We start from the raw sequence: 26,125 nt of genomic DNA on the forward strand, positions 1-26,125 counted from the left end.
TAATCTAGACTCAACCTTTGTTCGCAAAATGTGTCTTGTTCTAGTCCGGAATAAATGTGAACCCGTGGTTACACGGACGTTCCAGTGTTATTTCCGTAGCTATGCGGGGGCCCTCACCTCCCCAAGTCACCACCTCGGCACCCGGACGCCGCCGGTCCTGGCCGCGCGTCCACGGACGGAGGGTCGCCACTCCTAGGGCAAAATTATTTCCACAGGTACACTAGGCATCAACCTTTGATCCTAAAATGTGTCTTTGCTCTAATGTCCTCCTAATCAAACACATCAACCGTCACTGTCACTGTGTTCAGACTTCACACACACAAAAAACACTCAGAGCGCGCCTCACTCACACTCAAAGCGGCACCCGGAGCGCGCGTCACACAAAACAGCACCCAGAGCGCGCTTCACTGCTCCGCACCCACAGTGAGACACACAGAGAACGGTCCTTATCAGCAGAAATTTGCACAGAAACCTCTGAGCTCAACTGTTAGAATTCTTCTGAAGCACAACAACCAAAGATCAAAATACCCCTTTCTCTGCGCTTATGGCCGCCACAACGGGGCAAAGTCGCATCATAAAAGTGATGCCTGCGTCCCCTGAAGTTATTACTGATACCATAAACCAGGTTTTGCTCTATGTACTTCTTGGCAAGTAAAATTTTACTTTGTTTTATGGCCGCAGCCCTTACTCGACAGACACCATAAACCACCGTCAAACCTCTATTCAATGTACTGAAACCAGCACCAACCACTACTGCACTTCCCGGCCGCACCACCGGAACACGCCCGTATCATAAACCAAAACCTACGGACGTGTTGCGCTCTCGCGTTGCCAGCGTTCAACTGCACCGTAAGCCAGCATCTGCTTTACCTTAAATCAACTTCTATTTCATAGCCGGCAAAGAGCCAGGGTTTAACCGACACCATAAACAAACTTCAAAACCTCGACTTCAAATGTACTGAACTTATGGCTGCATCTCCAGAAGAAATTCTAATGTATTATTGCTACAGAAGCCAGTTTTAGACAAAATTAAATGTGGAAGGTAAAGTGGGCTGAAATCTAGACCAACGTAGTATGTTATTAGTATCTCGGTAGAAGCAGTTTACTGCAACTAGTCCAACGTAGTATGTTATTAGTATCTCGGTAGAAGCAGTTTATTTAACACACTGGAATTCAGCCTCAACTTATGTTTGTTAGTATCTTGCGCCAAAAACCAGACACCGACAAATTTAATGTGAAAATACGTGTAACTCAGTGAACAGATTAATTTGGAAAGCCCAATATGCACATTTGGTATTTATAATACAACAGGCTGTGCTTACCTTTTTATTTTTGGACCGGTCCTCTGTTCACCTCGCCTCACGATCTCACCAAAGGCCAAATCTGCACCTCCTCAGCACGCCAAAGATCCGGGTCACACGGCACCAAGTTGTTGAAAACACGCAGTTCTTTGAATCTTTGGGCTGAAGGAAGGACAATACTCGGTGTATAAATGCTCAATCAACAATCATTTATTTCCATACAATTCAACACTTATGAGCATTACGGCCATCATAATGGGAGAGATGCCCGCAGAGGGTCAGCGGCATGTCTCAAAATGGTGACGGGTTACACAGCTTTTTATACTCTCTAGTGGCCCCCACCTGGTCGTAAAAGCCCAAACATTCACATTCTTTCACTCACGGCGCCTAAATTATGACCTCGGCTCTCTGTCTTTCTGTGTGAAGTAGGAAGGGGGGTAAGGAATGTGGTTTTATCTCTTTCTCCCCAGACACCAAGTCTTCTGCTCACAACCTTCTTCATATGATTCAGCAGTAAAACATGTCAAGAAACAATGTAATACATTCAACAGTGTTGAGTAATACAGGTCAAACCAATAGATCTAATGATTTTCACACTCTTTTAAGTCAGAAGTATAATGCAAACTAAAACTACATACTGATCACACACTCTATGTTAAAGGGTATAATATGATCTACAGCAATTAACATAATTCAACTATTTTGATTACATATATAAGGTAACATATAATAACAGAATAATATCACAATACAGCTAGTGTTTAAAATCCAGTGTTCCTCACAGTACACAGGTAATGAGCATAATGATTATTGAATTACTAAAATTTTCTAAAATAATTGTTTTAGTTAATATTGTATGATAGTATACACAGAATTATTATCTCAGTAGGCAGAGTGGTCGCCCCATGATCATAAGGTCAGGGGTCGAATCCACCGAATAGTTACCTTGTGGTACCCCTGAGCAAGGTTCCATCAAGGTACCAATCGTGTGCACTGGATTGGTAGCACTCATAGTCTCATAGGTTTAAAATAAAATTTAAAAAAGGTTCAACATATAAACAAATTTAATTTGATCACATATATTCTTTGTTTTTTTTGTTTTTGTTTTTTTTTTCCCTTTCTCTCACAGGCTGAGCAGCTGTAACGTCTCAGAGGAAGGCTGTGAAAATTTGTTGTCAGTGGTCAGCTCCCAGTCCTGTAGTCTGAGAGAGCTGGACCTGAGTACCAACAGCCTGAAGGCTTCAGCAGTAAAGCTTCTGTCTGCTGCAGTGGAGAGTCCACACGCCAAACTGAATGTTCTGAGGTCAGATCAATTTGTATTCTGTTTAGTTCTGTTTGTTTGTGTTTGATGTTTGTTTTTGTTTATGTCTTTATCCAGTTTCCTTGTTTCATAGCATTTTTATTCATTTCCAAGTTAAAGTGAAGTTTTACTAACCTGCTCAGCACAATACAATAAGCTATTTCACCCTGATTACACTTTAACAACAATCTTTATTCATGTTTTTATCTTCAGACTTAACATCTGTGAACTCTCAGAGGAAAACTGTGAAGCTCTGTCCTCAGTTCTAAGCTCACAGTCCTCTAGTCTGACAGAGCTGGACCTGAGTATCAGAAAGCTGCAGGATTCAGGAGTGAAGCTTCTGTCTGCTGGACTACAACGTTTAAACTGTAAACTGAATACTCTGAGGTCAGATCCGAAAACATTTAGTTTTTAGAATTATTAATTAAAGTTCATACATATGATGTTGTATCTTAGTATGTTTATGTTTCCTTTAAAAATAGAAAGTCAAGATTTAATGTTGTGAAATGTATTAACAAACTCTACATGAGTATTTGTTGTATAGACTGTCTTTTATTTTTCAGACTAAGTGGCTGTAACCTGTCAGAGAGAAGCTGTGAAGCTCTGTCCTCAGTCCTCAGCTCCCAGTCCTCCAGTCTGAGAGAGCTGGACCTGAGTAACTCTGACCTGCAGGATTCAGGAGTGAAGCTTCTGTCTGCTGGACTAAAGAGTTCACAGTGTGCAGTGGAAACTCTCAGGTCAGGATTCAAACTTTCCCACAGATGATCATTTGAAATGTGACTTATATTATTGTATAAACAGGTAACCTTTATACAGCTGTCAAGTGAACTTTTATTTACATTTGAGTGGATAATTGGACTCTGAATTACTAAAAGTTGTTATAGTCATGTCTTTGTTTATTTAAAAAAATACTTCATGAACTGCCTAATTTAAAGATTTAGACTCCTTTGGGCCCAAAATATATATATTTGATTTCTTTGTGAATGAAATTAGGAGGACATTGGCGACTACTGATTGGTTCGCTGTTTGTTTTTTATTCACAGTACTTACTTAATTTTAAAGGCTTATTTCTCAAAATGAGATGTTTATCTTTTCTTCTACAACACTTGGAGCCACCAAATCTTCTTGCTTGATTTATTCATTGCAGTTTGATTTAAAGAATATTAGACTCGTAACATAATAAATACATTTATTTCACTTCTTCTTGAGAGAAAGAAAGGGATGACTGGGTGAGCTCCAGTGGTTCATCCCAGCACACTGAAAAAAGAAAATAGTTGAACCAACTTAATTGAATTATTTCAATTGGTAACACCAAATTTAATTAAGTTCTTTGAAATTAAGTTAATACATTAAATTAACACAACTGATTTAAGTTACATGTACTTAATAAATTAATTGTTGTCAAATAAACATTTTGCATTAATCCAACTTAAAATTAAGACATTTCAACTTAAAGTTTTCAGTTTTTCCAACCCAATAATTTGCATAACCCAAAAGTAAAATATTGCTCTTTGCTAACCTAATAATGTGGTTTAGTGTAAATTACTTTTTGTAGTGACTCTAAAATGAAATTTTAGTTTGTATAATAAAGCTTAAATCAAAAGTTTAAGTTGGCTGAAAATATTTTTCAAAAATTCAAAATCCAATGTTTTTTTTTTTTTTTAAATGCTTTATTGTATAAATGTAATAAAGTATTACCTTTATGGCAACCAACACAGCTTTTGGTACAAATACATTACACATTTGTCCTCTTTGAAATACATATGCACAAAATGCAAGTAACGCTTAGTAGGACCACAAAGTTGTCAACAAAGTGTAAAGTGCAACACAGTATTACACAAATATCAATCTTAACACATACAGTGTCAACTATGAAAAAGTGCCCCAAGAGTATACAGAAACTTCTCTTCAGCTATAGCCAATGAATAAATATCTGAACAGTGTAGCTGACCAATGGGGATGAAAAAATATAAACACTCCTTTAGAGTTTTAGAATGTCACAACAGTTTGTTGTATAACTGAGCACATCAAACCTGAAATGCAACCTTTCCCTTGAAACGAAGGCAAATATGTCTGAAAAAAAATAAAAAAATAAAATAAAAATACCATACAAAGTATGTATAAAAGCACATTAAATTGGGGTTTGAGGTCTCTTGGAGCATAAAAAAAGCCCAACATCCAAAAGAGACTACATATTTTACATGCTATATGTCCAAATACAGTTGTTCCTTCGCATTATGGCACAGGGCCATTTGTTGGTCATTGTTCTGTGCCATTACTGGGAGCTTTGAAGTTTGATATACAGATTTTGGACTTTGGGGGACATCTTGTGCTGATCAAGCTGCATGAAGATTTTTTGGAGCACTTCAAAAGTGAAGCGAAAGGGTTTTGGATAAGCTAGGTTGAGTGCATAGATCAAACCTAGAAGCAGGGCACAAGCTGAGGCAACTGAAGTTAGTTCATGCAACACTTCCACACCCTCAATGACAATGCCAATGTCTTCAGGTGGCTCCTGCAGTCCCTCCCCCTCCTTCTGAATCACATACACTGCCATGGTGACCTCCTCCAGGTCCCTCTGAACATCATCTGCTCCACAGTCCTACAGAGGGGTACAAGACACAAACACAAATCATCATTAGCCTCACTTCTTACTGTGATTAAGTGTTTGGGTGATGTACCAATATGTGTTATGTGCTGGGCTATTTCTTGGCTGGGTGTCATCACACACCAGAAACAGCAGAGAGAGGTGTATCAAGCTGACTCTAATCAAAATGTAAGCAAGAAAGATAAGATTTCCCAATATGTCAAACTATCCGGTTGTTCAGTGATGACGCGACGAATCCTACTTCCGGGTCTAAAGTAGTCTGCGTTTAATATGGCTTTTGTGTTGTTAACATGTTTAATGTTTTGTATTTTCTTCTATTTGATCTCAAAAAGCTCCTAAAACAGTCAGTGATCCCTGTTGACCTCCCTCTGCTTTTATTACCGCTAATCATTTATTTAAGCTCAGTCTTTAAAACCTTAGGATGTAGCTACAGCCCAGCCCATGCAGCAGTATATGAATGACTAACTTCGTATTGTGGATGGATTATCTCAGTTGTTCTCCTGGCTGAAGTTTGGTCCTTTTACAGCATCCTGCCATGCGATTACATTTGTTCCTGACCACCAAGAACACTCACGTTAACTTTTATCGAGTGGAAAAAAGTTAGCTTGTTTATATTATGCTAACATAGCTGTGTCGCTAGCGGTCACGTAGCAAATCATTATATACCAGCTAGCCCAACTTCAGTAACCCTACAAACGTCACTGCTGTTTAGTTTTCTGTCTTCATTTATGCTGGAAGTGATAACAGAGCTGTACGTTTTAATTTGTTTCCAAAACCCCGCAGTCAGGACATGCTATATTGTATTTAGATAGAAGCTAGCGAGCTAACTCCCTGCTAACTTGTAACTCCGTTAAATGTCATAAATTCCGTTTTCATGGATGCCTGGATGTTAAACTCAATTGTTACACCTGGTAGAGCAGAACGCTGATCATTTTATTAAAGATGAAAGACTTTAGACAGTTTTTCAACTCTCAGTAATGCCATAGTGATCGTTTGATATATGGACCTGCAGCGGAGTTTAGACCCAGACACGGCTAGTGACGTCAGACTGAACAACCGGATTCCTTTGAACTTAAATAATCAAGTAAGCCCGTCTTACTTAAAACAAAGTCAATCCAATATGTAATGTGTTGTTGCTGGGAATTACATAATGTCCAATATGGTCATGATAATAAATACATGTCAGCAATCCAACTATGGTTCACGTGTTATGTTTGTTCTAACAGTTAACTTTTTTTGTGTCCCTTTGACAAGATGTGCTGACAAACTGTTGAAACTTACAAGGTATTCCTTGATCAGGCCATCTGCATCTTCTCCCAGGAAGATGGTGAGGGCTTTCAGCACACATTCCCTCCGATGATTAATGTCCACAGTCTAGAACAACAAATGTTGATTAATTTTAAACTCTAAATTTCATAAGACAGACATCCTTACTCTTATTGCTTAACTTACATGTACTTTATTTAAAAACAGTAATTCACAAGCCCAGAGATTCATTACAGAAAGAAAAGGGGATGAGTTCAGTGGTGTATTTTTTGAGTCGCTAAAAACATTCATGCATATGAAAGCCATGATTAGCATTGGCCTGCCCATATTGTCTTTATGAAGGATTCATTCATATATATATATATATATATATATATATATATATATATATATATATATATATATATATATATATATATATATATAATTTATTTTTTTTATTTTTATTTTTATTTTTATTTTTTTTGGATTCAGATATATTTTGACAGCCCTCTTAGTTACGAAGCATCTTGTTTGATGGTACAGATTTACCTGGTCCAATGTGTCCAAGATGTTCGCAATCTTTTGGCGTGTTGCTCCTCCTTTGGCACGTATGACTTTGATCAGCTGACTTGAGTGCATGTCTAACTGGGCCATGAACTTCCACTCAAGAGGAACAGCCATGAGCCTCTGGAACTCTGTATTTATCTAAAAACAAAACACAAATGACAGTAGATATTGTATTATGGAACAAAATGCTGAAACTGATTGTATGCCAAAATGTCTATATCCCAAAAAGTATAACATATATGGGAATTCAAAATGTAAATTCTTTCATTAAGTTCAGTGTTATAAAATCTCAACCAAATCAAGTTATGACCAATTCATGAAAGTTAACTGCAATAAATCCTGAAGCATACAGACTTCGATCACTTCAGTTCCATTCTTACCTCTTTCTGTGTGAAGAGTGCAGGCCATCTGTCCTTCAGTTCCTGAATGCTTGGTTCTTGGTTTACCACCTCATGTCGTCTTTAGGCAAACGTGTTAGCCATTTTGTCTGCGATGACCCTTTCATTGTCCCTTATCCCGATCTCTGTCAGAAGTTCTAGTCTCACTTTTTCCATGCTGTCCTGAGTCTCACCAGTAGGAAAGGATGGATAAAAGTTAGCTTCAGAACGTTTTGGCTTCTTCACTTTTTTTTAGCAAGGAAAGCATCTGTAGTAGCTTTAGATTTCAGTGAGTTTACACACAGCTCTGGACACCCCTGTAATTTGAGCTGGGTCCTGTAGTTTGCCATTTTGTACTTCAGTCGTTGTTTCCAACCGTAGCAGCCATTGAATGATCCAGGTTCTTTCAAACATGGGTGCTTTTTGATAAGGGCCTCTGCAGCTGCGCAGAAATGTGCATCCTCTGGATAGGCCTTGTAACGGTAAATTTCTTCTGCAACTCTTTTCAGGATATCAGACAGCATTCGGGCGCTTAAAGTCAACATTTTTTGGCTCACACGGTACTCAGTATTCCCCCTCTCTAGCTGTAGCTCTGTGTCATATGAAAATTGGGGAATTGCAAAGTCTTCTGGCCACTGTTGTGTTCGAGATGACATAGATTCAGGGGATGAGAGGAAAATGGTGTCATTTGATGCCACCGAAATACCGTCATCAGACTCAAATGAAAGAGACAGAGATGAAGTGGACTGATCGGCACTGATCAAAGGTGGATTTGTTTGCTGGTGGATCACTTTGATTGTCCCCAAATTCCGAAGTTCGGTGGTAGAATTCAGATTAAAGAAGTCGTTGCCAAAGTCTTGGTCCATGTATTGCAGTCTGAAGTTACCTTTTAACCCAAAAGTAGTCTTTATCGTGCTGAGAAGGTCTTCAAGTGACTCTGGGATGCCATTTGGAAGAGTCAGCTTTTCAATGTTGTTCTCTCCTAAAATCACCTTCAGTCTTGCAGGTGTTGAACCAGCCATGGTGGTCTGAGAACAAAGCACAAGTGAGGATCAACATGTAAACCACTGACATTTCCAATTAGGAGAATTTAATGTCAAACTAGAGGAAAAGAGAGAAGGCAAAGAGAGGAGGAAAGGGGAGGAGAAAATGAAGAGGAGAGGTGGAGATCAGCTGAGGCAGCGAGGAGAGAAGGCAAACCGAAGAGGAGAAGGGAGGAGAAGAGAGATGGCGAGAATATGGGAGACATTGAAGAGAAGAGAGAAGGAGAGGAGGTGAGGAGAATATAGGAGACAACAAGGAGAGGAAAGAAGAAAAAGAGAAGAGAAGCAGAAGGGGGGAGAGCATAGGATTAGCATTCACTGACTGGAATCCAGCGACCTGCATTAAAAAAAATGACATAACTGATGAATTGCCAATGACATCATCACACCACTTTGGCTTGCAGTATAAAATAAATATGTTCTGAGAACACATTAGTATTGTATGGGTCTGGGTTTTGTTTACCCACTTAAGAAAATACTTTATCATATTTTGAGGCCTCACCATTTAAACATGGACATATCTTTTCAAGGTGACAAGACGCATCCCTCTAATTTTGTAGTCTGCCAGTGGGTAGGTATCATGCAGTTCTTGTGGCTCAACAAGTTCCACTTCTTTGCTTGGTTATGTTTTGAGATCATAAGCTCTGTAGTGTTCCATATACCATCCGCTAAGCTTTTTCAGAATGAAGATTAGTTTGTCCTGCAGTATAACCATTTGGATGATTTCACCAAACTCTGGCAGTCCTCCCAGTGAGCCGTGGATCAAGATCATCCCACACTTGTAGATTATTCCATTATATGCTACACTTTTAGCCAAGCACACATTGTCCATATCTGGAGACTTCTGTCTCAGTGCATTTGAGATGTCCTTGTTAAGAACATCAATGTGAACAGTGGAAACATCTGTTACTTCCAGTGGGGGTTTGGCAAAGATAATTGCATGCAAATGATATGCAATCTGATACTGATGTCTCTGTGAAAGGGAAAGAAGTACATTTTTGAAGCATCTGATGTTCCTTGCAACTCTTTTAAAAAAACTATGCTTTGCTTCGAATCGCATAGTCCATAGTGCAACCAGTGGCCCAAACTTACGGATCAAGTATGGATAATGTTCCAAGTAGTGGTGCTTTGGTTTAAGATTAACATCTGGGAAAACCTCTTGAAACTTGATTCTGTGCTCGGAGATCTTAAAACCAAGATATGCAATGGAGTCCTCAGTATGAACAGGACTGACAACAAGATCAACAATGTCCTTCAAGTCTGTTAAGATGTGCCAAGCAGGCTCCTCACAGGGTACACTCTGCCCAACGAACAAAGGCAAAAATCTGATAAGACTCCAGTTCTCGTGTGCATTCCCTCCTACACTTTTTTTGGATGCAAAACTGAGAGCCACAGGATGAGGTTGATTTGTTTTGTCAGCCCACTTAAAGTTGAAAGATGATATTGCTTCATTTAATGTACATAATGTGAAATACTTTTTTTTGATTAACAAATTGAGGCAAAGCGCAAGTTCAAAAGGAACAATTCCCTCAAAAAGATCATGTACAACATCAGGTGGAAACCCAGTGGTAACATCAAAATGTGAGAGGTGCTTTGACAAAATACACTTTGATTTCACACCATAATAACTGGGCCATTTGTTTTCCTTGATAATTCGTAAATGATCTGCATGAATGTCTTTTGTTCTTAAAGTAAAGACTTCACTTCTGACTTCAATAGTCTGGAACTCTGATGTTTCTGCAGTGCAAAATCTACATACGTATGTCCCTGAGAAATTTTCAAAGAATCCAGCAATACTGTGTGCACCAAGGTTGTCGGCAACAACACACTGCACAGTGCCTTTTACTGTTCTGCCCAACTTTGACAGAAATATCCCACTCTGTTCCAAAATTACAAGATCATTAATTACAGGTTTTAACACGTTCTCATACCCATAGCACTTCAGATCATTACTTTTGATTAAAGCAGCCAAATAGATTGAGGTTAAAGCAGAATTACAGCCTGGTGGCAAATTACCCAAAACCCAGTACAATCCACAAATTTTATGCTTCCTCCGTGATGTACCAAGGGGATTACATATTTCGAATTCATCAATGTATAATATCAATGAAATGCTTTCCTGCTTGGACAACAGTCCATTTTCATGGAAGAAGTCACCATCGAAGATAGTTTTGTAGTGCACAGAAGTTTTTTGAGGCTGATTATCTACAGTATTCAAATTAACAGCCTGATCCAAGATTGTCTGGCAGTCAAGAATATGGCAGTCAAGAATATGCTGCAAAGACTTTAAAATTGAAATATATTGGAATGACTTGTTATTTTTTCGGTCAAGTATATATTCCACTGGTTCCACTACTTTAAAGTGGCTCTTATAGTATGCTTTTCGTCTCCAAGGACTGGAAAGTGGACCTTTATCTCCAATTGCTTTTTTTACAGGGTTTGTCTCACAGAGTACACTGGCTAGCTTTTCAACAACTGACTGGTCAAATTGGCATCCGTTGTCTTGTAATACTTGGCTAATAGTCTTTTGGGTAATCGCCACAGAAACAGAACCAATCAAATAGTTTAACTCCTGCAAAAGCTCATCTACAGCTGCATTAGACACAAGAAAGTTGTGTTCCAACTTAAGGAGCACTGAAGCAGTTTTAAGCTCAATATCCTTCTCTAAGTTTTCAGAATACCCATTGTCAAAAGCAGAATTTAAATTTACATCACTCTCTATAATTTCCACATCTGAAATATCACTGGCAACACTGGCACAAGATTCATCAACAGAACTTATTCCAGGCTTAAATGTGTTCACTGTACCAGAGTGTTTTCTGTATTTATGACTTTTGAAGTTCTCATAGACATTGGTTTTATATTCACAGTTTTGGAACACACATATTACAGTCTCCTTATTTTTAAGATGCTGATAGATATGTTGAAAATATTCTCTTTCTGTGGAGAGTTGATTATGGCCACAAATATGGCAAGTGAATGTGGACGCAGCTTTGGAGACTGCTTGTTGGGCAGGGTGATTTCTTGATAGATGGCTCAGTAGGGCATTCCAAGTCTTGAACCTACATGCACAATTTAAATAAGTGCATGGATATGAGTGGCCTCGTCCGTAATGCCTATGAATCAGTTTGTAGTGTTTGAGCAATTCAGATCATTTTGTTAATGTTGTCCCACAGTCCTTGCATCTCCACATGAAGCATAGCACTGGAGGAACAAAGAGACACGCTTTACTGGGTGTATATAAATAATTTGAGAAAACACAGAGGGAGAGTTGGGCAATATTACAATATATCAATATGGTGATATGAGACTAGATCTCATCTCAGCTTTTTGCCACATTGCCCAACACAAAGCGAATCATTTAAACACAAAATGTATTCATCAAATGTAGCCAGCCCTCTCTAATTAGATTTTAAAGGGATAAGTTCAAAACAAAAGTTTAAAAACAAAACCCAAATGCCCATAGGTACAAATTTTTTTTTTTGCAATTGTTTTATATATAAAGCCGATTCCTGTTCAGTGTAAAACTGAATTAAGTTTAAATGAGACATTACTATTTTGAACTTGCATACCTTTGTTGTTGATGAAGTGAAAGTACGCAAGTTCACAGGTAAAACGAGCTGCCTGGCACGCCTCCACACAGGAATGCCCCTCTTGAAGTAGTCACAGAGCTGAGAAGAAGTTAGGTCAGAAGGTGGCGATGGGGCATCACATTGGACACCAAGCCAAAGGTTGTGGCACTGTCCAGGGTTCCAACCAGAGGTGATGTAATCTTTCTGCCATCAGCAGACACCCCTCTGGAGAGGTTGACAGGAAGGAAAGGAAGCGCTACCCAAAGTCCTAAAGATTAAAGATATGTTCGAGTTAGTCTGTCGATCTTTCATCATGTTTACAGTGTTCATCTGCATCTATGTACTTATATATGTATTCAGACACAGACCAGAAGTGTGCTAGGTCTACAAGAAATCTGATGGCTGTATTTTCTGTGTTCAATAGCGTAATACTTTCTTCTATGATTTCTAATTTTGATTTTCTGCCGCACACCATCTCCTTCTCACACGGCTGATCCGTGCGTGTACGAGCGCTGCACGCACCCTTTCTCCTCGCCTTCTTAACGTCATGTACATTGAAAGCAATGCAAGCGGCAGTAAATGCATGCTTCCTGGAGCCACCACAGCTAAACTTTACCTCCTACATCACCCGTGGCCGTGACCGCATGAACTATTCGCGCCAACAGGCATACTGCGAACAACCACTCGTGTATAAATGCGCGCGCCCGAAGTAACGTAGTCTGAAGAGAACCGCGGCCCAGCTTGCCGCTATAATGTGCTAATGCTAATGAATAACTAACAGTAAGCCAACACCGACACACTGCATGAATACACAACTTTAAGCTAGCATTACGATATTAAAACTAGAGAGTACCGCCGGAAAACTACTAACTTAACCTACATGTCCAAGCACAAACTACCAACAGGTCTGACATTTCGCTAATGTTAGCAGGGCTGAATGATAGCGGTTTGGTCAGGTCAGTTTACTAAACACTTAACAAACTTAACAATACAGTTGGAATATTTTTATATCTAATATATTAAAATATGTGTTCTACATTTGACTTACCTTCAAGGACTATGAAAAAGTAATATCTTCGTTACCTTATTGACCAAATTGTTCACGAGGTCCTGCCTGCAGCCAAGTGCCTCTCAAATTGTTGTTCTCAACCGCAAGTAGAAAATTCTGGAGAAGGCGGAGACGTCATGACATCAGACGCACTGCGTCACGAGAAACTTAATTGATGCAGGTTGACTCTAATGAGAATAGCAGGTTACATGTGTACTGAGGGAACAACACGTAATAACAAGTTGATATACTCCACAAATTTAGACTGGCTCCACTAAAGCAGAAATCTTAATGAAACTGACTCTGAACTTTACATAACTTCAACTACTGCTGAAATACACTTTTTAGAGTGCAGAGAGAGCGGCACACTGGGCTACAAATGATCACAGTAGTAATGGCCATAGTTTGATAAAACAGGCAGTCTTACCCTGTAGAAAATACAGGGTTCTGGTGCCGATGTGGGGGAGGGGAGTCGCCTGGTAATAACTACATACTACTAACTACCTCATCCAGATGTCTTCCCTACTAAACCTGATAACAAGTAACTGCAGTAGCCTTATAGGTTAAATCAGTTTCACCTATTAAAGGTAGCTCCACTATTAATGGTGTCACTTGTTATTTCTGGGATGAGTTTAGTAGCCTGAACAGCTGCTCAAAGGAAAGGTTATTTTTATTATTATTATTATTTCATTATTAAGTCCGGGGTAACCTGCAAGAGCTGTTTGCACAAAGAATAATACTCAGACTTTTAGGTTTTATCATTTTACACAAGGTTTAAAAATGAATGTCCACAATTGAATTGCAGAAATTGTTATTGAGCTAATACTGATGTAGTTGTTATCTTTGGTAAGGAGAGGTTGGAGGAAGAATGAGCACAGTCAGTCCTAAAGATGCTCTTAATAATAATAATGGATTGCATTTATATAGCGCTTTTCGAGACCCTCAAGGACCCTTTACAATTCCACTATTCATTCAGTCTCACATTCACACACTGGTGTAGGTAAGCTACAGTTGTAGCTTCCATATCGCGCCATCGGCCCCTCTGGTCATCACCAGTAAGCGGTAGGTGAAGTGTCTTGCCCAAGGACAAAATGACCAAGACAGAGAGAGCTGGCTCATCAGACAGACAAGCTCATCTTGTAACCTAGTGGTTTGCTGGTCAGCACACCAGCTGACTAGCGAACCGGCTAACTAGCACACCGGCTAACTAGCAAATCAGCTAATGGCAGCCACAAGCTGAAGGACGATTAAATGTAGTGGAGATATCAGGGATGACACTGGTGTGTCTGATTCACTCTTTAGCACTCCAGTCACTCCGGTGTGTCAGCCAGAACACCACTGAAGGCCAAATGATCCCAGCGTGTGGAATAAGGAGCTTAAGGTTCGGTTTGAGGCACTTTATTCTTTCACTGATTGATTCTTGTGGCTGTGATCACATGTGTGGTTTCTTACAAAAAAGAAGTACACAATACAAATACATGACAAATAAGATGAATAAATAAGTTACATATCCAGTTATATGTACGTACATATATGTACATACATCAGTATAGATAATATAGCCATATATAAGGACAAAGATCACAGTACTATAATGCAGTAATGTTAAACACAAAGGTGTATATCTACATAAATCTATCCTATCAGTGATCAGGGTACTGTAGTATACTTCTACTACATAAACTATAGAAACTAAACTACATTAGTGTGACTTTAAGTTACCATCAGTACAGACGAACTGATGGTAGTTGTACAAAATATAGGCTTTGCAATTATTGCTAAGGGCTTCCGGTTAAACTAAGATCAACTGATTACCTCAAAACAAATTGTTTGCTATAGAACGCAGCTCCCACTCTTCATTAATATCATGTACTGTAACTTCCAAGTAACCATGGTTACCCAGCCACGCCCAGTAGTCTCCAGAGAAACCAACAGCTGGTGCACGTTGTAACGCTGTGGCTTTCATAGTCTCTCCTTTTTCTACAGCTCATGTGTTCTTCTTGTGATGGTGCGTCTTGAGGGAGGCTCATACATGCCGTCATTTGTTGATCCTAAGAACGTTCCTCAGACCGACTTCTTCAACAACACTAATCAGCCTGCAGTTTGTAGCTACTCACTTCACTGTGGTGTTTGTTAGCTTGTCTTTCTTTGGTTTATCTAGACTCCTCCCACTAGTTGAATCTACGTAGTCTGCCCAAGCCTCCCACCGCTGTTTGTTTGGGTGGTTTGTTTGCTGCCATCAACAGCGTGTAATGCATTTAAGTGATACTTCAGACATGAAGTACTCCGACAATAAAAAACTCAACTTTGCTTAAAAATAACTTTAGTTGTATCAACACTGCCCTCTGGAATAATTAGACTTTGGTGACAAACTGATGTGATCTGCATGTTTCCTTTGTTGGACTGTGGGCGAGTGTCAGAACTGAATGTACTGAGTAACATGTAGAGTTTAAACATGTGTCAGTTCCAGTTTTAGAGCTCTAAAGTGCAGCTATCATGTTAGGAATATGTTAGGAATAGACATGAACATTGAGCACACTGAGGTCAAATCTTTATTTATCCAGTTCATCTGTAGGCTGAGCTCAGTCCATCCATTTAGTGAAATGATGTTTAAAGGTCTCCTTGTTCTGTGAGCGTGCACAGATCCTGAAGTAGAAAGCCTGGGTTACAGAGAAATGATCATCACTGTGATGATGCTCATCATCTCTGACTGGGATTTGAGGTTTTGTCAAAGCAGGAAACACAAAGAAAGCCTGGCTATGCTGGACTGGGTGTGGAAGCAGCTCCCAGTTTGAGTTCAGGAGACAGACACCCTCTCTACTTTGAAGATCAGCTTCAAACTTTCCTTTTTGATAAAGCTTATAGTTCGAGCTGGATCAGGTGACCCTGAACCATCCCTTAGTTATGCTGCCATAGAGATGGATAACAGACGGATTGTTGTTTTGTGTGTCCGCAGTCTGTCAGGCTGTCTGATCACAGAGGAAGGCTGTACTTCTCTGGCCTCAGCTCTGAGCTCCAACCCCTCCCATCTGAGAGAGCTTGACCTGAGCTACAATCATCCATGTGACTCAGGAATGAAGCTGCTGTCGGCTGGACTGAAGGATCCAGGCTGGAGGCTGGACACTCTCAGGTATGGAGAGAATGTCTGATAGAGGAGGAAGAGCTGGAAACATTTTCTGTGTCCTTCACTCACTTCCTGTTTGTTTCCTGCAGATGAGACATGAACAATCACACATGCAGGAATATTTTCAGGGACAGACACACTAGTCTAGCTTGATAGTACATGGATATTTATGTAGGAGGTCTCCAAGGAGTCTGTTTGCAGGAACATTAATGATAACTGATATGTTGAGAGTTTCATTAAAAGTAGACCTACAGTTAGGTCCATAAATATTTGGACAGAGACAACATTTTGTAACTTTTAGATACACTTTATTAGGTCACAGAGACAACATTTTGTAACTTTAGATACACTTTATTAGGTCACAGGTGTACTATACCTGAAATAGTGGCCACTGTGTACCTAATAAGGTGTCAGCCATGTGTATGTTTCCCATGCTGTATGTCCACAGTCACAGTGACAGTCAGTGACGCTGACAGAAGGATGAAACAAGGCTGTGAATCATTTCAGTCTGTGTGTGTGACAAAGAGGCAGACAGGAGCAGCTAACATTTGGAAATGGAAGCTTAAATAATGACGAACTCTACATTCACAGCTGAATTCACAATAGATTTGTTATCAAGTGCACATTTAGCAGCTAATGCTAATACTGTTTTCCCTTTGCTTTCTACAACTTGAGCAGCTATTGCTAAGTAGGCCACTTTGCTCTACTAAGGATTTGTGTGACCATGATGGAAACTCTGATAAGCTAATGCTGCTAAACTAATGCTATTTATGGGCCCTGTTAGAATCAATATTTCATTCTCATTCTGTTGTTTGAGAAGAATATTAATGTCTCACGTCATTATAACACAAGAGAAAGGGGTATTAGCGTTAGGTACTAATGCTTATTCACCTCAAATTAGCTTTAGCTGCTAATGGGAGCCTACTTAGCATAAACCCTTCACATTGTTGTAATGCAAGGGAAAAGAGTCACTCATGGCAGCCTATTTAGCATTAACGTCACATCATTATAACACAAGAGAAAAGGGTATTAGCATTAGCTACTAGTGCTTATTCACCTCAAATTACCTTTCGCTACTAATGGCAGCCTACTTAACATTGACTCCTCACGAATGTAATGCTAATTCACATCAAATTAGCATTAGCTGCTAGAATAAGCCTACTAAGCACTTTCTGCTCACGTTATTAAAAGGGAAGGGAAAAGTGTTAGCATTATCGGGTAATGCTAACTCGCATCAAATTAGCAATACCTAATAACAGCAGCCTTCTTAGCATTAGCTGCTCACATTGTTATAATGCAAGGGAAAATAGTTAGCATTATTTGATAATGCTAATTCACATCAAATTAGCAATAGTTATTAACGGTAACACACATCACATTGTTAAAATGTAAGAAAAACATTGTTAGCATTAGCGATTTAAATTAGCATTACCTAATAACAGCAGCTTTCTTGGCATTAGCTGCGCACATTGTTAGAAATCAAGAGAATATGGTATTAGCATTAGTTGCCAATGCTTATTCAACTAAAATTAACATTAGCCACTAATGTTAGCCTATTTAGCAAAAACTTCTTAATGCTAAATAGGCTTAACTGAAATGAAAGTAGTGTTAGCATTGGCTGCTGATTTTGTTAAAAGGTAAGATAAAACATTGCTAGCAGCAGCGGACAATGCTAGCATACATAATAATTAGCATTACCTAATAATGGCAGCCTTCTTAGCATTAGCTACTCAAATTGTTATAATGCAAGGGAAAAGAGTTGGCAAAATCATTGTTAGCATTAGTGGATAATGCTAATTCACCTAAATGAGCATTAGCTAATAATGGCTACGTACTTAGCATTACCTACTGATATAGGGCTTTGGAGTTGACGTCACGCCGCAATGCATTGTGGGAGCGCGGCACCATTTTCGGGGTCTACGAATCAAATCAAACACACTGTGTTGGAACGACGATTACAAGATGCTTAAAAGCAGCTTAATAGAGAATGGACTGTATAGAGACCGATTGCGTCCAGAGGCGAAGCTGCGGTACTTGCAGAAAATAGCGTGCATTGGAAATGTAGACCCGTATGAAATACGGCCGTGGAGTAGAAACCCTGAAGACCAACCGCTACTGACGTAGCCTGACATATTTTCGTACCTTGTCTGTGGAGTCAACGCGTACAAGTCGTCATTCAAACAAAGGTAAGTCAGCTCGAGTACTGCGTGTGAAATGCGTTTGATTTCCCTGCAAACATTCACATTAGTGCAGCATAAATTCATTCATGAGGGGAAATTACAGTGAGAACATGTGGAGATTGTTAGAGGGATAACATAGTGAGTTCAGTGCATTGATGTGACATTGTCCTGAAGGATTTAGTTATTCTTTATGGTTAAAGAAATTGCACTAATTAATTCACATTTATTATAAATAATCCTAATTACACATCTTGCTTCCATGTTTGTATCCTGTGTCACTAAAAATACATTTTATTTTAGTTTTATACTTTGATTACTGACCTGCAGAATCTCCTTATCATATTAAGTGATTCATAATTGTCACTTTATGCTTTCTCCATCTTGAAAGTGATGACATCCTTGCATTACATACTTTAGGTTCATTTTCTGCAGGCAGGTTTCTGACAGAGAACAGACAGATTTAGACTATAACCTGCAGCGCTCTATAGATGGACACATAAAGAAATGCATAATTACATGTATGTGCTAACTTTCTAAACACTTTGTTACATTTATGATAAAGTAGATAAAACACATTTATGTCAGCCTTGGCTCATAGTTCTTGTCTTTAAATGAACTTTGTCTGTGTGTGTTACTGCACTCTAAGACTGAATGAACCAGCATTGCAGCCATGGGTCACTGTGAGCATCACAGGGAAGGTTGAAGCCGCCCGCTGCAGCTGTATGGCCGGAGTCGCAGAGACCTGCAGCCATGTCGCTGCTCTTCTGTTTAATGTAGAAGCAGTGTTGATCTGTGGCACAAGGACTGTTATAGATGAACCTGCATACTGGGTTTTGCTGGGTAATGTGACCAAGATACAGCCAGAGGTTGGCCATAAGATAGACTTCTCCTCTTCAGCTGCCCAAAAAAAGGCTCTTGATCAAAACATAAACAGACCATCTGTAGTGACAGGTAAAAGGAGCCGTCCTCAAAACAGAAAAATCCCACCTGCTACTGTGGAGGAGTTGTCACTGCTATTGGATACTTTGCTGGAACACAGTAAAGCTGTGGGTTGTGGGAATGACCCATAATGTTTTATCTAGGGGTCTAGATTTATGCCTGAAGTGCACTGCTGTGTAAATAATTTGCATTTACTGAATATCTACTGACTGAGTCCCACTGTTCAAATGTTGAATAAAGAAACAAACTAATTTTGCTCTTTTTTTTTATTAAAACCACTTTATAGAACATCACATCAGTAACAGTGTAGAATCCATGTCATTCATAATTTACAAATGACAAAATGTTCACACAAAATCATGAGTGTTTACATGATATCACCCACTACTAACATTACTTTATTTACTGTATCTTTTGAAAAAATACAGCAATTTTAACAGCACAAGACTTAAGAATATTTAACAGGAGCAGGTTTCATTTTCCCTGGTTTTACTACCACACTGTGCACCAAACGCAGCAAACCATCTTATCCAGGAGGGTCACCTCTTCACCCTCACATGGAAGAAGTAATCTGATTTGCATGGTGGTATGTTTGAAGCAGGTCCCTCGTGTAGTGCTGGGACCCAGTCATGATGTTTCATCCATTTCATCGGCTGGTTTGCTGCAATAATGCCAAATAATTAGCAACTCTATAAATAGAAGGTAGTTCTGCAAAATCACTCAGTAGGATGTTTGTTCTAATTTGCTATGAGCTCAGAGCGCATAGAAAATAAAACTAATAGGCTATAAAGAGTGATATGAACATATTTAGAACTTACCGGAATGAAAATGTCTGGAGCACCAACAGATATTTGGAGATGGAAGAGAACTGCACGTCAGCTCGTCTCACAGCTGCTATCCAGGCTGGACGCCTTCGTTTGGTAACATCGATACACGAGCTGCCTCATGTTGCTTCCAGGTTGGGAAAGAATGAAAAGATTATCCATTTTCAAGTTTATTATCTGCAGCCGACCACACAGCAAATACGAACCATGGCTGTGCTTTCGCTCCTTTTTCACTTAGACCCCCAAAATGGCGGATCGGGCCAAAATCCTTTCCACGCCCACCCCCGTGACATCACGCTCCAAAGCCCTATAGATATAAAGCAGGAAAATATGGTATTAGCATTAGCTTCTAATGCGTTCTCGTCTAAAATTAGATTTGGCCACTAATGGCATCCTATTTAGCATTAACTCTTCACATCGCAGGGGAAAAGTTAAAATTGGATAAAAAAAGTGTTCATATTAGCTACTCGTATTGTTAAAAAGTAAGAAAAAACATTGTTTGCATAAGGGGATAATGCTAATTCACCTCAAATTAGTATTAGCTAATAACGGCAACCTACTTAGCATTAGCTGGTCACATTGTTATAAAGCAAGAAAATATGGTATTAACATTAGCTGCCAATTCCTATTCACCTAAAATTAGCATTACCTGCTAATGGCAGTCTACTTAGCATTAACTCCTCACTAATGTAATGCTAATTCACTTCAAATTAGCTTTAGCTTTAGCATTAGCTGCTAGCATCAGCCTACCTAGCACTAGCTGCTCGCATTGTTAAAAGGGAAGAGAGAACAATATTAGCATTAGCTGGTAATAATTATTCACCCCTAATTAGAATTAACCACTAATGGCAGCATACTTAGCATTAACTCCTCACATCGTTATAACTCAAATGATGCTAACTTGCATTAAATTAGACTGCTGTTATTAGCAAATGCTATTTAGCAGTAGCTGCTCACATTGTTATAAAGCAAAGGAAAACGATATGAGCATTAGGTTCTAATGCGTATTTGCCTTAAATTAGACGTATGTGCAAATGGTGGCCTACTTAGCATTTGCAGCTCAGATTGTTGTAATGCTAGGGAAAAGAGTGTTAGCATTAGCCGTTCACATTGTTATAAAGTTAAGGGAAATAGTGTTAGCGTTAGCTACTCACATTGTTAAAAAGTAAGTGTTAGCATTAGTGCATAATGCTAATACAATTCAAATTAGCATTAGTTAATAACGGCAGCCTATTTAGCATTAGCAGATAATGTTGACCTTGGCCCACTGGAAAAGTTAAGAACTAAAGATTTAGAGCTATCGAGAAACACTCCTTTCTCATTTGAGAAACAAATAAATTCTGTTATTAAAACCAGCTGTAAGCTTTATATTGTTGATTGTCATTTCCCATATGGAAAAGATATATAAATCTTCTTAAGTTTGTATCTGTCTTGTGTGAAACTTGTATGAAAATGTTTTGGATACTTACTAAAACAATATATGAAAGTAATGAGAAAGTGGCCACTTTCATGAGTATGACTTTCATCAAATAAGTTTTTAGTCTTTTCCATATGGGTTATGCCTAAAAATATTTACTCATATATCCTTAGAGTTGTACAATAGATTGCATAATGATAGAGGTTTGATCGTTAGTAGTCTGTAAAGACTCTGTGTGCCTTCCAGAGTGCTCTGGCATGCACACACCACTTGGGGCTATGAGAGAGGTCGTACCCTCTCTTACTGATTTATGGTGTAGGACAGGGGTCTCAAATTCAATTTAGCTGAGGTTCGCTGCAGGCAGAGTCTGGGTGAGGCTGGGCCGCATTAGGTTTTCTACAAGAAAGGCATGGTTAAAAAATTCCAATCTTCTCAAATCTCTTTATTTTTATTTTTTAACACAAAATATGAAAAATAAATAAACAAATTAAGAATTAATAAGAAAATAAATCAATCTGTAATACATAAATAAAACAATAATAAGATATTTTTAGTCAGTGAACTTGTGTTTTTTTCAGTCTTCTATATCTGCTGTGTTTAGATTGAAATGTCTGTATTAACAGTTCTATAACCTTCTTCTGAACATGAATGGAACACTGTAGAAAATGAACTGTTCTCCTGAACATGGCTTCTCTTGCCTACTCCTTGCTGCTAGAGACCTGGCAGCGTTTCCTCTTGCATAGCCGAGCCAGATTTGGCCTGAGGGAGGAAGCAGTTGCGACCCTCAGTATGTCTTGAAGATGATCATCCGTAAGTCTGGACCTGTACTTGGACTTATTGAAGTTCAAAGTGGAGAAGAGCTTTTGGCACAAGTATGTGCTACCAAAAAGGCACATGGTCCGCTTGAACATTCGGGAAAGCCGAGGGAAACTAGGGCTCAAGTCTCTCAAAAGTTGTCCAAGCTTGTCTGCTTTTCCACTCACCTCCCTGAACTTTGCTTTGAGTTCAGAGTTGCACTGCAGCTCAATGTTTGAAGCACAGAAGGGGCATCTTGCACATCAAAGGAGAAGGGGTCCGCAAAAATGTGAAAAGGTGGCTCTGTGTGTCTTGAAGTCAGCAAATCTGTGATCAAATTCCTCCTGTAGCCTCAAAATGACATCAACATACTTGTCAGCACTGAATGGTGTGCCTGCATCCACGAGTGCCTTGCATGCTGGGAAATGGCAAAGGTTTGTCTGAGAGAGCTGAGCTTTCCAGAGCGCCAGTTTTGTGCTCTCACGTTGTCATAGGCAGCACTGACAAGTTGCCCCTGGCCTTGTAACGTCTTGTTCAGTTCGCTCTCTCGTCTCCCTGGTATTTTGCATCCACCTCAGCATGTCTAGTTGTGTAATGACGTTTCAAATTGTATTCCTTGTGCAGCGCAACTTTCTCTGTGCAAATAAGACAGGTCGGGGTGCCCCTGTGCTCAACAAAGAAATATTGCATTTCCCACTTTTCCTGAAATTGTCGGTGCTCATCACCAACCTTTCTCTTCACCGCAGGCTTTGAAAAAGACATGTTTGGGGCTATGTGACATTTATAATTCTACTTGGTGTCACTGTCGCATTGAAGTTTCAATCAAGCGTTTAGCCGACGGACGGGGAACGTCTCAACGCGTAGAGAACGTCATTTCTGCTTCTTTTTCTTGCAACCGTAGCACGGCGATCGGCAGATAAAAAGCTGGTAGCAGTCTCCTTTGTTTTTACGCTCGATGTTCACGTCTTTCATGATGACACGAACACCGTGGCGTTTGCAGATGGTAGAAAGTGCAGGGATAGCGAGCGCAAAAAAGGCGACTGCTCACGGCGCCGGGCTGTTGTTACAGGAGAAAGAAGCGGAAATGACACCGTGACATATACAAATAACATCAGCTGTTTCTGATGTTAGTTGTTTTGACTGCTTTTACATTATATTGAAATATATGTAATGTTCATGTTTGCTGCAATGCAAACGGAGTGATGCAAATAAAAACATCGAACCACAAATTACGGTGCGACCCTATAATTAGTCCGGGTTACCGGGGACTGTTGTTGCCGATGAACAGGTGTCGCTATGTGACTGCAGACTAAATTGGGCTGCATTGAGTTCATGACTTTTCTTTTATCCCGCCGCCTACGCATCACTGTGAGAGTTAATATGAGATCTCTCTCTGTGGAAAAATAACTTTAAATCCCACTGACGTGTGTATAAATCTATATACGTATAATGTCCCGCTGGGCAGCAACTTAAAATAACAACTTTTTTTGAAGTGTTGTGAACGCAGCGCGCTGGGGCGAATGTCGGCGTTTGCCCAATAGAAAGGAGGAAGCCAGCCAGGCGCAGGAAAGAAAGAAACACTCCAGGGCAACGCTGCTGGCTGCAAGCCCGGCTGGTGTCCCCTGAGATCCATATCCCACCCTGATTGGTGGGTTAATTCAGCTCCGCCCACAACACTGTAAAGTGTCATACATTATCAAACTAACATTACATTTTCATATTAAGGTGGGGCCAAAAACTATCGTCCTGCGGGCCGCAATTGGCCCACGAGCCGCGAGTTTGAGACCCCTGGTGTAGGAGGACACCTGCTCTGTGTCTGGTTAAGTATAAGAGCCCTTTGTTAGGGGGACCGCTGGACTCTTAGCACCAGCTTTGGGGTCACAGGGTCACATCTGGAACACACACACACACACACACGCACACACACACACACTATGCACAGACTGGTACTCTTTGTTCATACCTGTGTAAGACGTCACATGTTAATGAACTTGTGCATATTCATGTAAGCTCAATAAAGAGCAGTGTTACGAGGGAGCAGACGAGAGCGACTGAGGTCAAGTGAAGGAACGGCGCTGTCACAGTTCTCTCCCTCATCAATTGTCTGGTTCCAGCGGTGGGTCTGTGCTAGACGACCCATCACCAGCTTTTTCCACTGGTTACCAGTACGCGGTAGAATCCACTTCCAGATCTGGTTGTCTTTAAATCTGTGAATGGATTGGCTCCATCTTATCTCTCTTTAACAAAATAATCCAAGTGGAGCCCTCAGGTCTGCAGATAAGAAGCTTCTGACCAGAACTAGACGTAAAAACAGAGGTGAGCTTTATCGATGGCTGCAGCCAAACTCTGGAACAGTCGCCCTTCACATCAGGTCGTCACCAACACTGGACATTTTTAAAAGCCGGTTGGAAACACATTTGTACTCTGTAGCTTTCAATCCTGACCAGTCTTTATAGTCATTACTGTGTATGTTTCCTATTTTCTCTCTACTCTGTGCAGCACTTTGGCTCAAGCTGTTTTTAAATGTGCTGATAAATGTAGATTTCTTTGAATAAAACAGTGGAGCCGAGCTTTGAGCTCAGTGTGTAACAGTGTGTGTGTGAGAGCCATGTAATGTCCATGTGTGCATGCTGACTGTGCTGCTCTGACCCCCCTCCTCCTTTCAGGGTGGAGCCTGCTGGAGTCCGATGGTTGAGACCAGGTCTGAGGAAGTGTAAGTGTGTTTTTAATGGGATTCATGAAAACAAAGCAGCACACATTCAACCATCTTCATCATGTCAGGAGTCATCATCAAAGTGTCAATCAATGAACAGATGATGGATCAATAACTGCAGCTGGATTGTGTTTGTTCTCTCCATCAGATTCCTGTCAACTCACAATCGACACAAACACAGTGAACACAAAGCTCCAACTGTCTGACAACAACAGGAAGGTGACACATGTGGAGGAGGTTCAGTCATATCCTGATCATCCAGACAGATTTGATGTTCGTCAGCTGCTGTGTAGAAATGGTCTGACTGGTCGCTGTTACTGGGAGGTCGAGTGGAGAGGAAACGTTTTTATATCAGTGAGTTACAGAAGCATCAGAAGGAAAGGAGACAGTGATGACTGTTTGTTTGGAGGAAATGATCAGTCCTGGAGTCTGAGCTGCTCTGATGATGGTCCTCGTTCTGTCTGGCACAATAACAGTCGAACACCCATCTCCTCCTCCTCCTCCTCCTCCTCTGTCTCTAACAGAGCAGCAGTGTATGTGGACTGTCCTGCTGGCACTCTGTCCTTCTACAGAGTCTCCTCTGACACTCTGATCCACCTCCACACCTTCAACACCACATTCACTCAAACTCTTTATCCTGGGTTTGGGTTTCCCTGGACTCCTGGTGCCTCAGTGTCCCTGTGCTGAGTGGAGTGTAAAGAGTGTCTCCTGTTACAGAAACACTCTGACTGTTGAACAGATAGTTCAGTCTGTACATGTCTCTCTTTCACTCACAAACACGTTTTCAGATTCATGGATTCAATCAGTTGATGTTTGAAACTCTTCTAAATGATTCCTTGTAAACTTCTTCCTCTTCAGTCAAACAAACAGGAAGTGATGTCACATGTGTTCCTGTCCACACAGCAGAATGAGTCTATTGCTGACAGTGATGTACAAACAGAGTGAGCATTTCTGAGGCCCAAAATAAACTGAGTAGTTCACTGAATGAACAATGGACTGTGAGCTCAGTTCCTTCATCATTAGTATGGATTATATATGTATATGTATTATATTAGTATCATATATATCAGGT

At 40.0% G+C, this 26,125-nt stretch overlaps 2 protein-coding genes and 3 long non-coding RNA genes across 5 annotated transcripts in view; 1 reads left to right on the plus strand and 4 right to left on the minus strand.

The window, feature by feature from the left end:
• The window catches only part of LOC145425217 (uncharacterized), a 300,454-nt gene that overhangs the window by 75,453 nt on the left and 198,876 nt on the right, over positions 1-26,125 (minus strand). The window lies entirely within an intron of this gene.
• LOC113011591 (uncharacterized) overlaps positions 1-26,125 on the minus strand; it is a 207,167-nt gene that overhangs the window by 56,897 nt on the left and 124,145 nt on the right. The window lies entirely within an intron of this gene.
• LOC113017655 (uncharacterized) overlaps positions 2,207-26,125 on the plus strand; it is an 81,434-nt gene continuing 57,515 nt past the window's right edge. Inside the window, exons 1-7 of the mRNA XM_080299683.1 lie at positions 2,207-2,217; positions 2,431-2,604; positions 2,815-2,988; positions 3,165-3,338; positions 16,018-16,191; positions 25,007-25,053; positions 25,202-25,407. Of these exons, the coding sequence (XP_080155809.1) occupies positions 2,207-2,217; positions 2,431-2,604; positions 2,815-2,988; positions 3,165-3,338; positions 16,018-16,191; positions 25,007-25,053; positions 25,202-25,407 (960 nt within the window). The remainder of the gene's footprint in view (positions 2,218-2,430; positions 2,605-2,814; positions 2,989-3,164; positions 3,339-16,017; positions 16,192-25,006; positions 25,054-25,201; positions 25,408-26,125) is intronic.
• Positions 5,409-7,482, minus strand: LOC145425209 (uncharacterized). Its single transcript, XR_013905876.1, has 3 exons — positions 7,402-7,482; positions 7,004-7,159; positions 5,409-6,580 (listed from the first exon to the last, which is right to left on the minus strand). It is a non-coding gene; the product is annotated as an uncharacterized LOC145425209 (long non-coding RNA).
• On the minus strand, positions 19,556-20,424 carry LOC145426053 (uncharacterized). Its single transcript, XR_013906827.1, has 2 exons — positions 20,123-20,424; positions 19,556-19,965 (listed from the first exon to the last, which is right to left on the minus strand). It is a non-coding gene; the product is annotated as an uncharacterized LOC145426053 (long non-coding RNA).

The sequence above is a fragment of the Astatotilapia calliptera genome, chromosome 3 (assembly GCF_964374335.1).
Source record: "Astatotilapia calliptera chromosome 3, fAstCal68.1, whole genome shotgun sequence".
NCBI classification, from domain to species: domain Eukaryota; kingdom Metazoa; phylum Chordata; class Actinopteri; order Cichliformes; family Cichlidae; genus Astatotilapia; species Astatotilapia calliptera.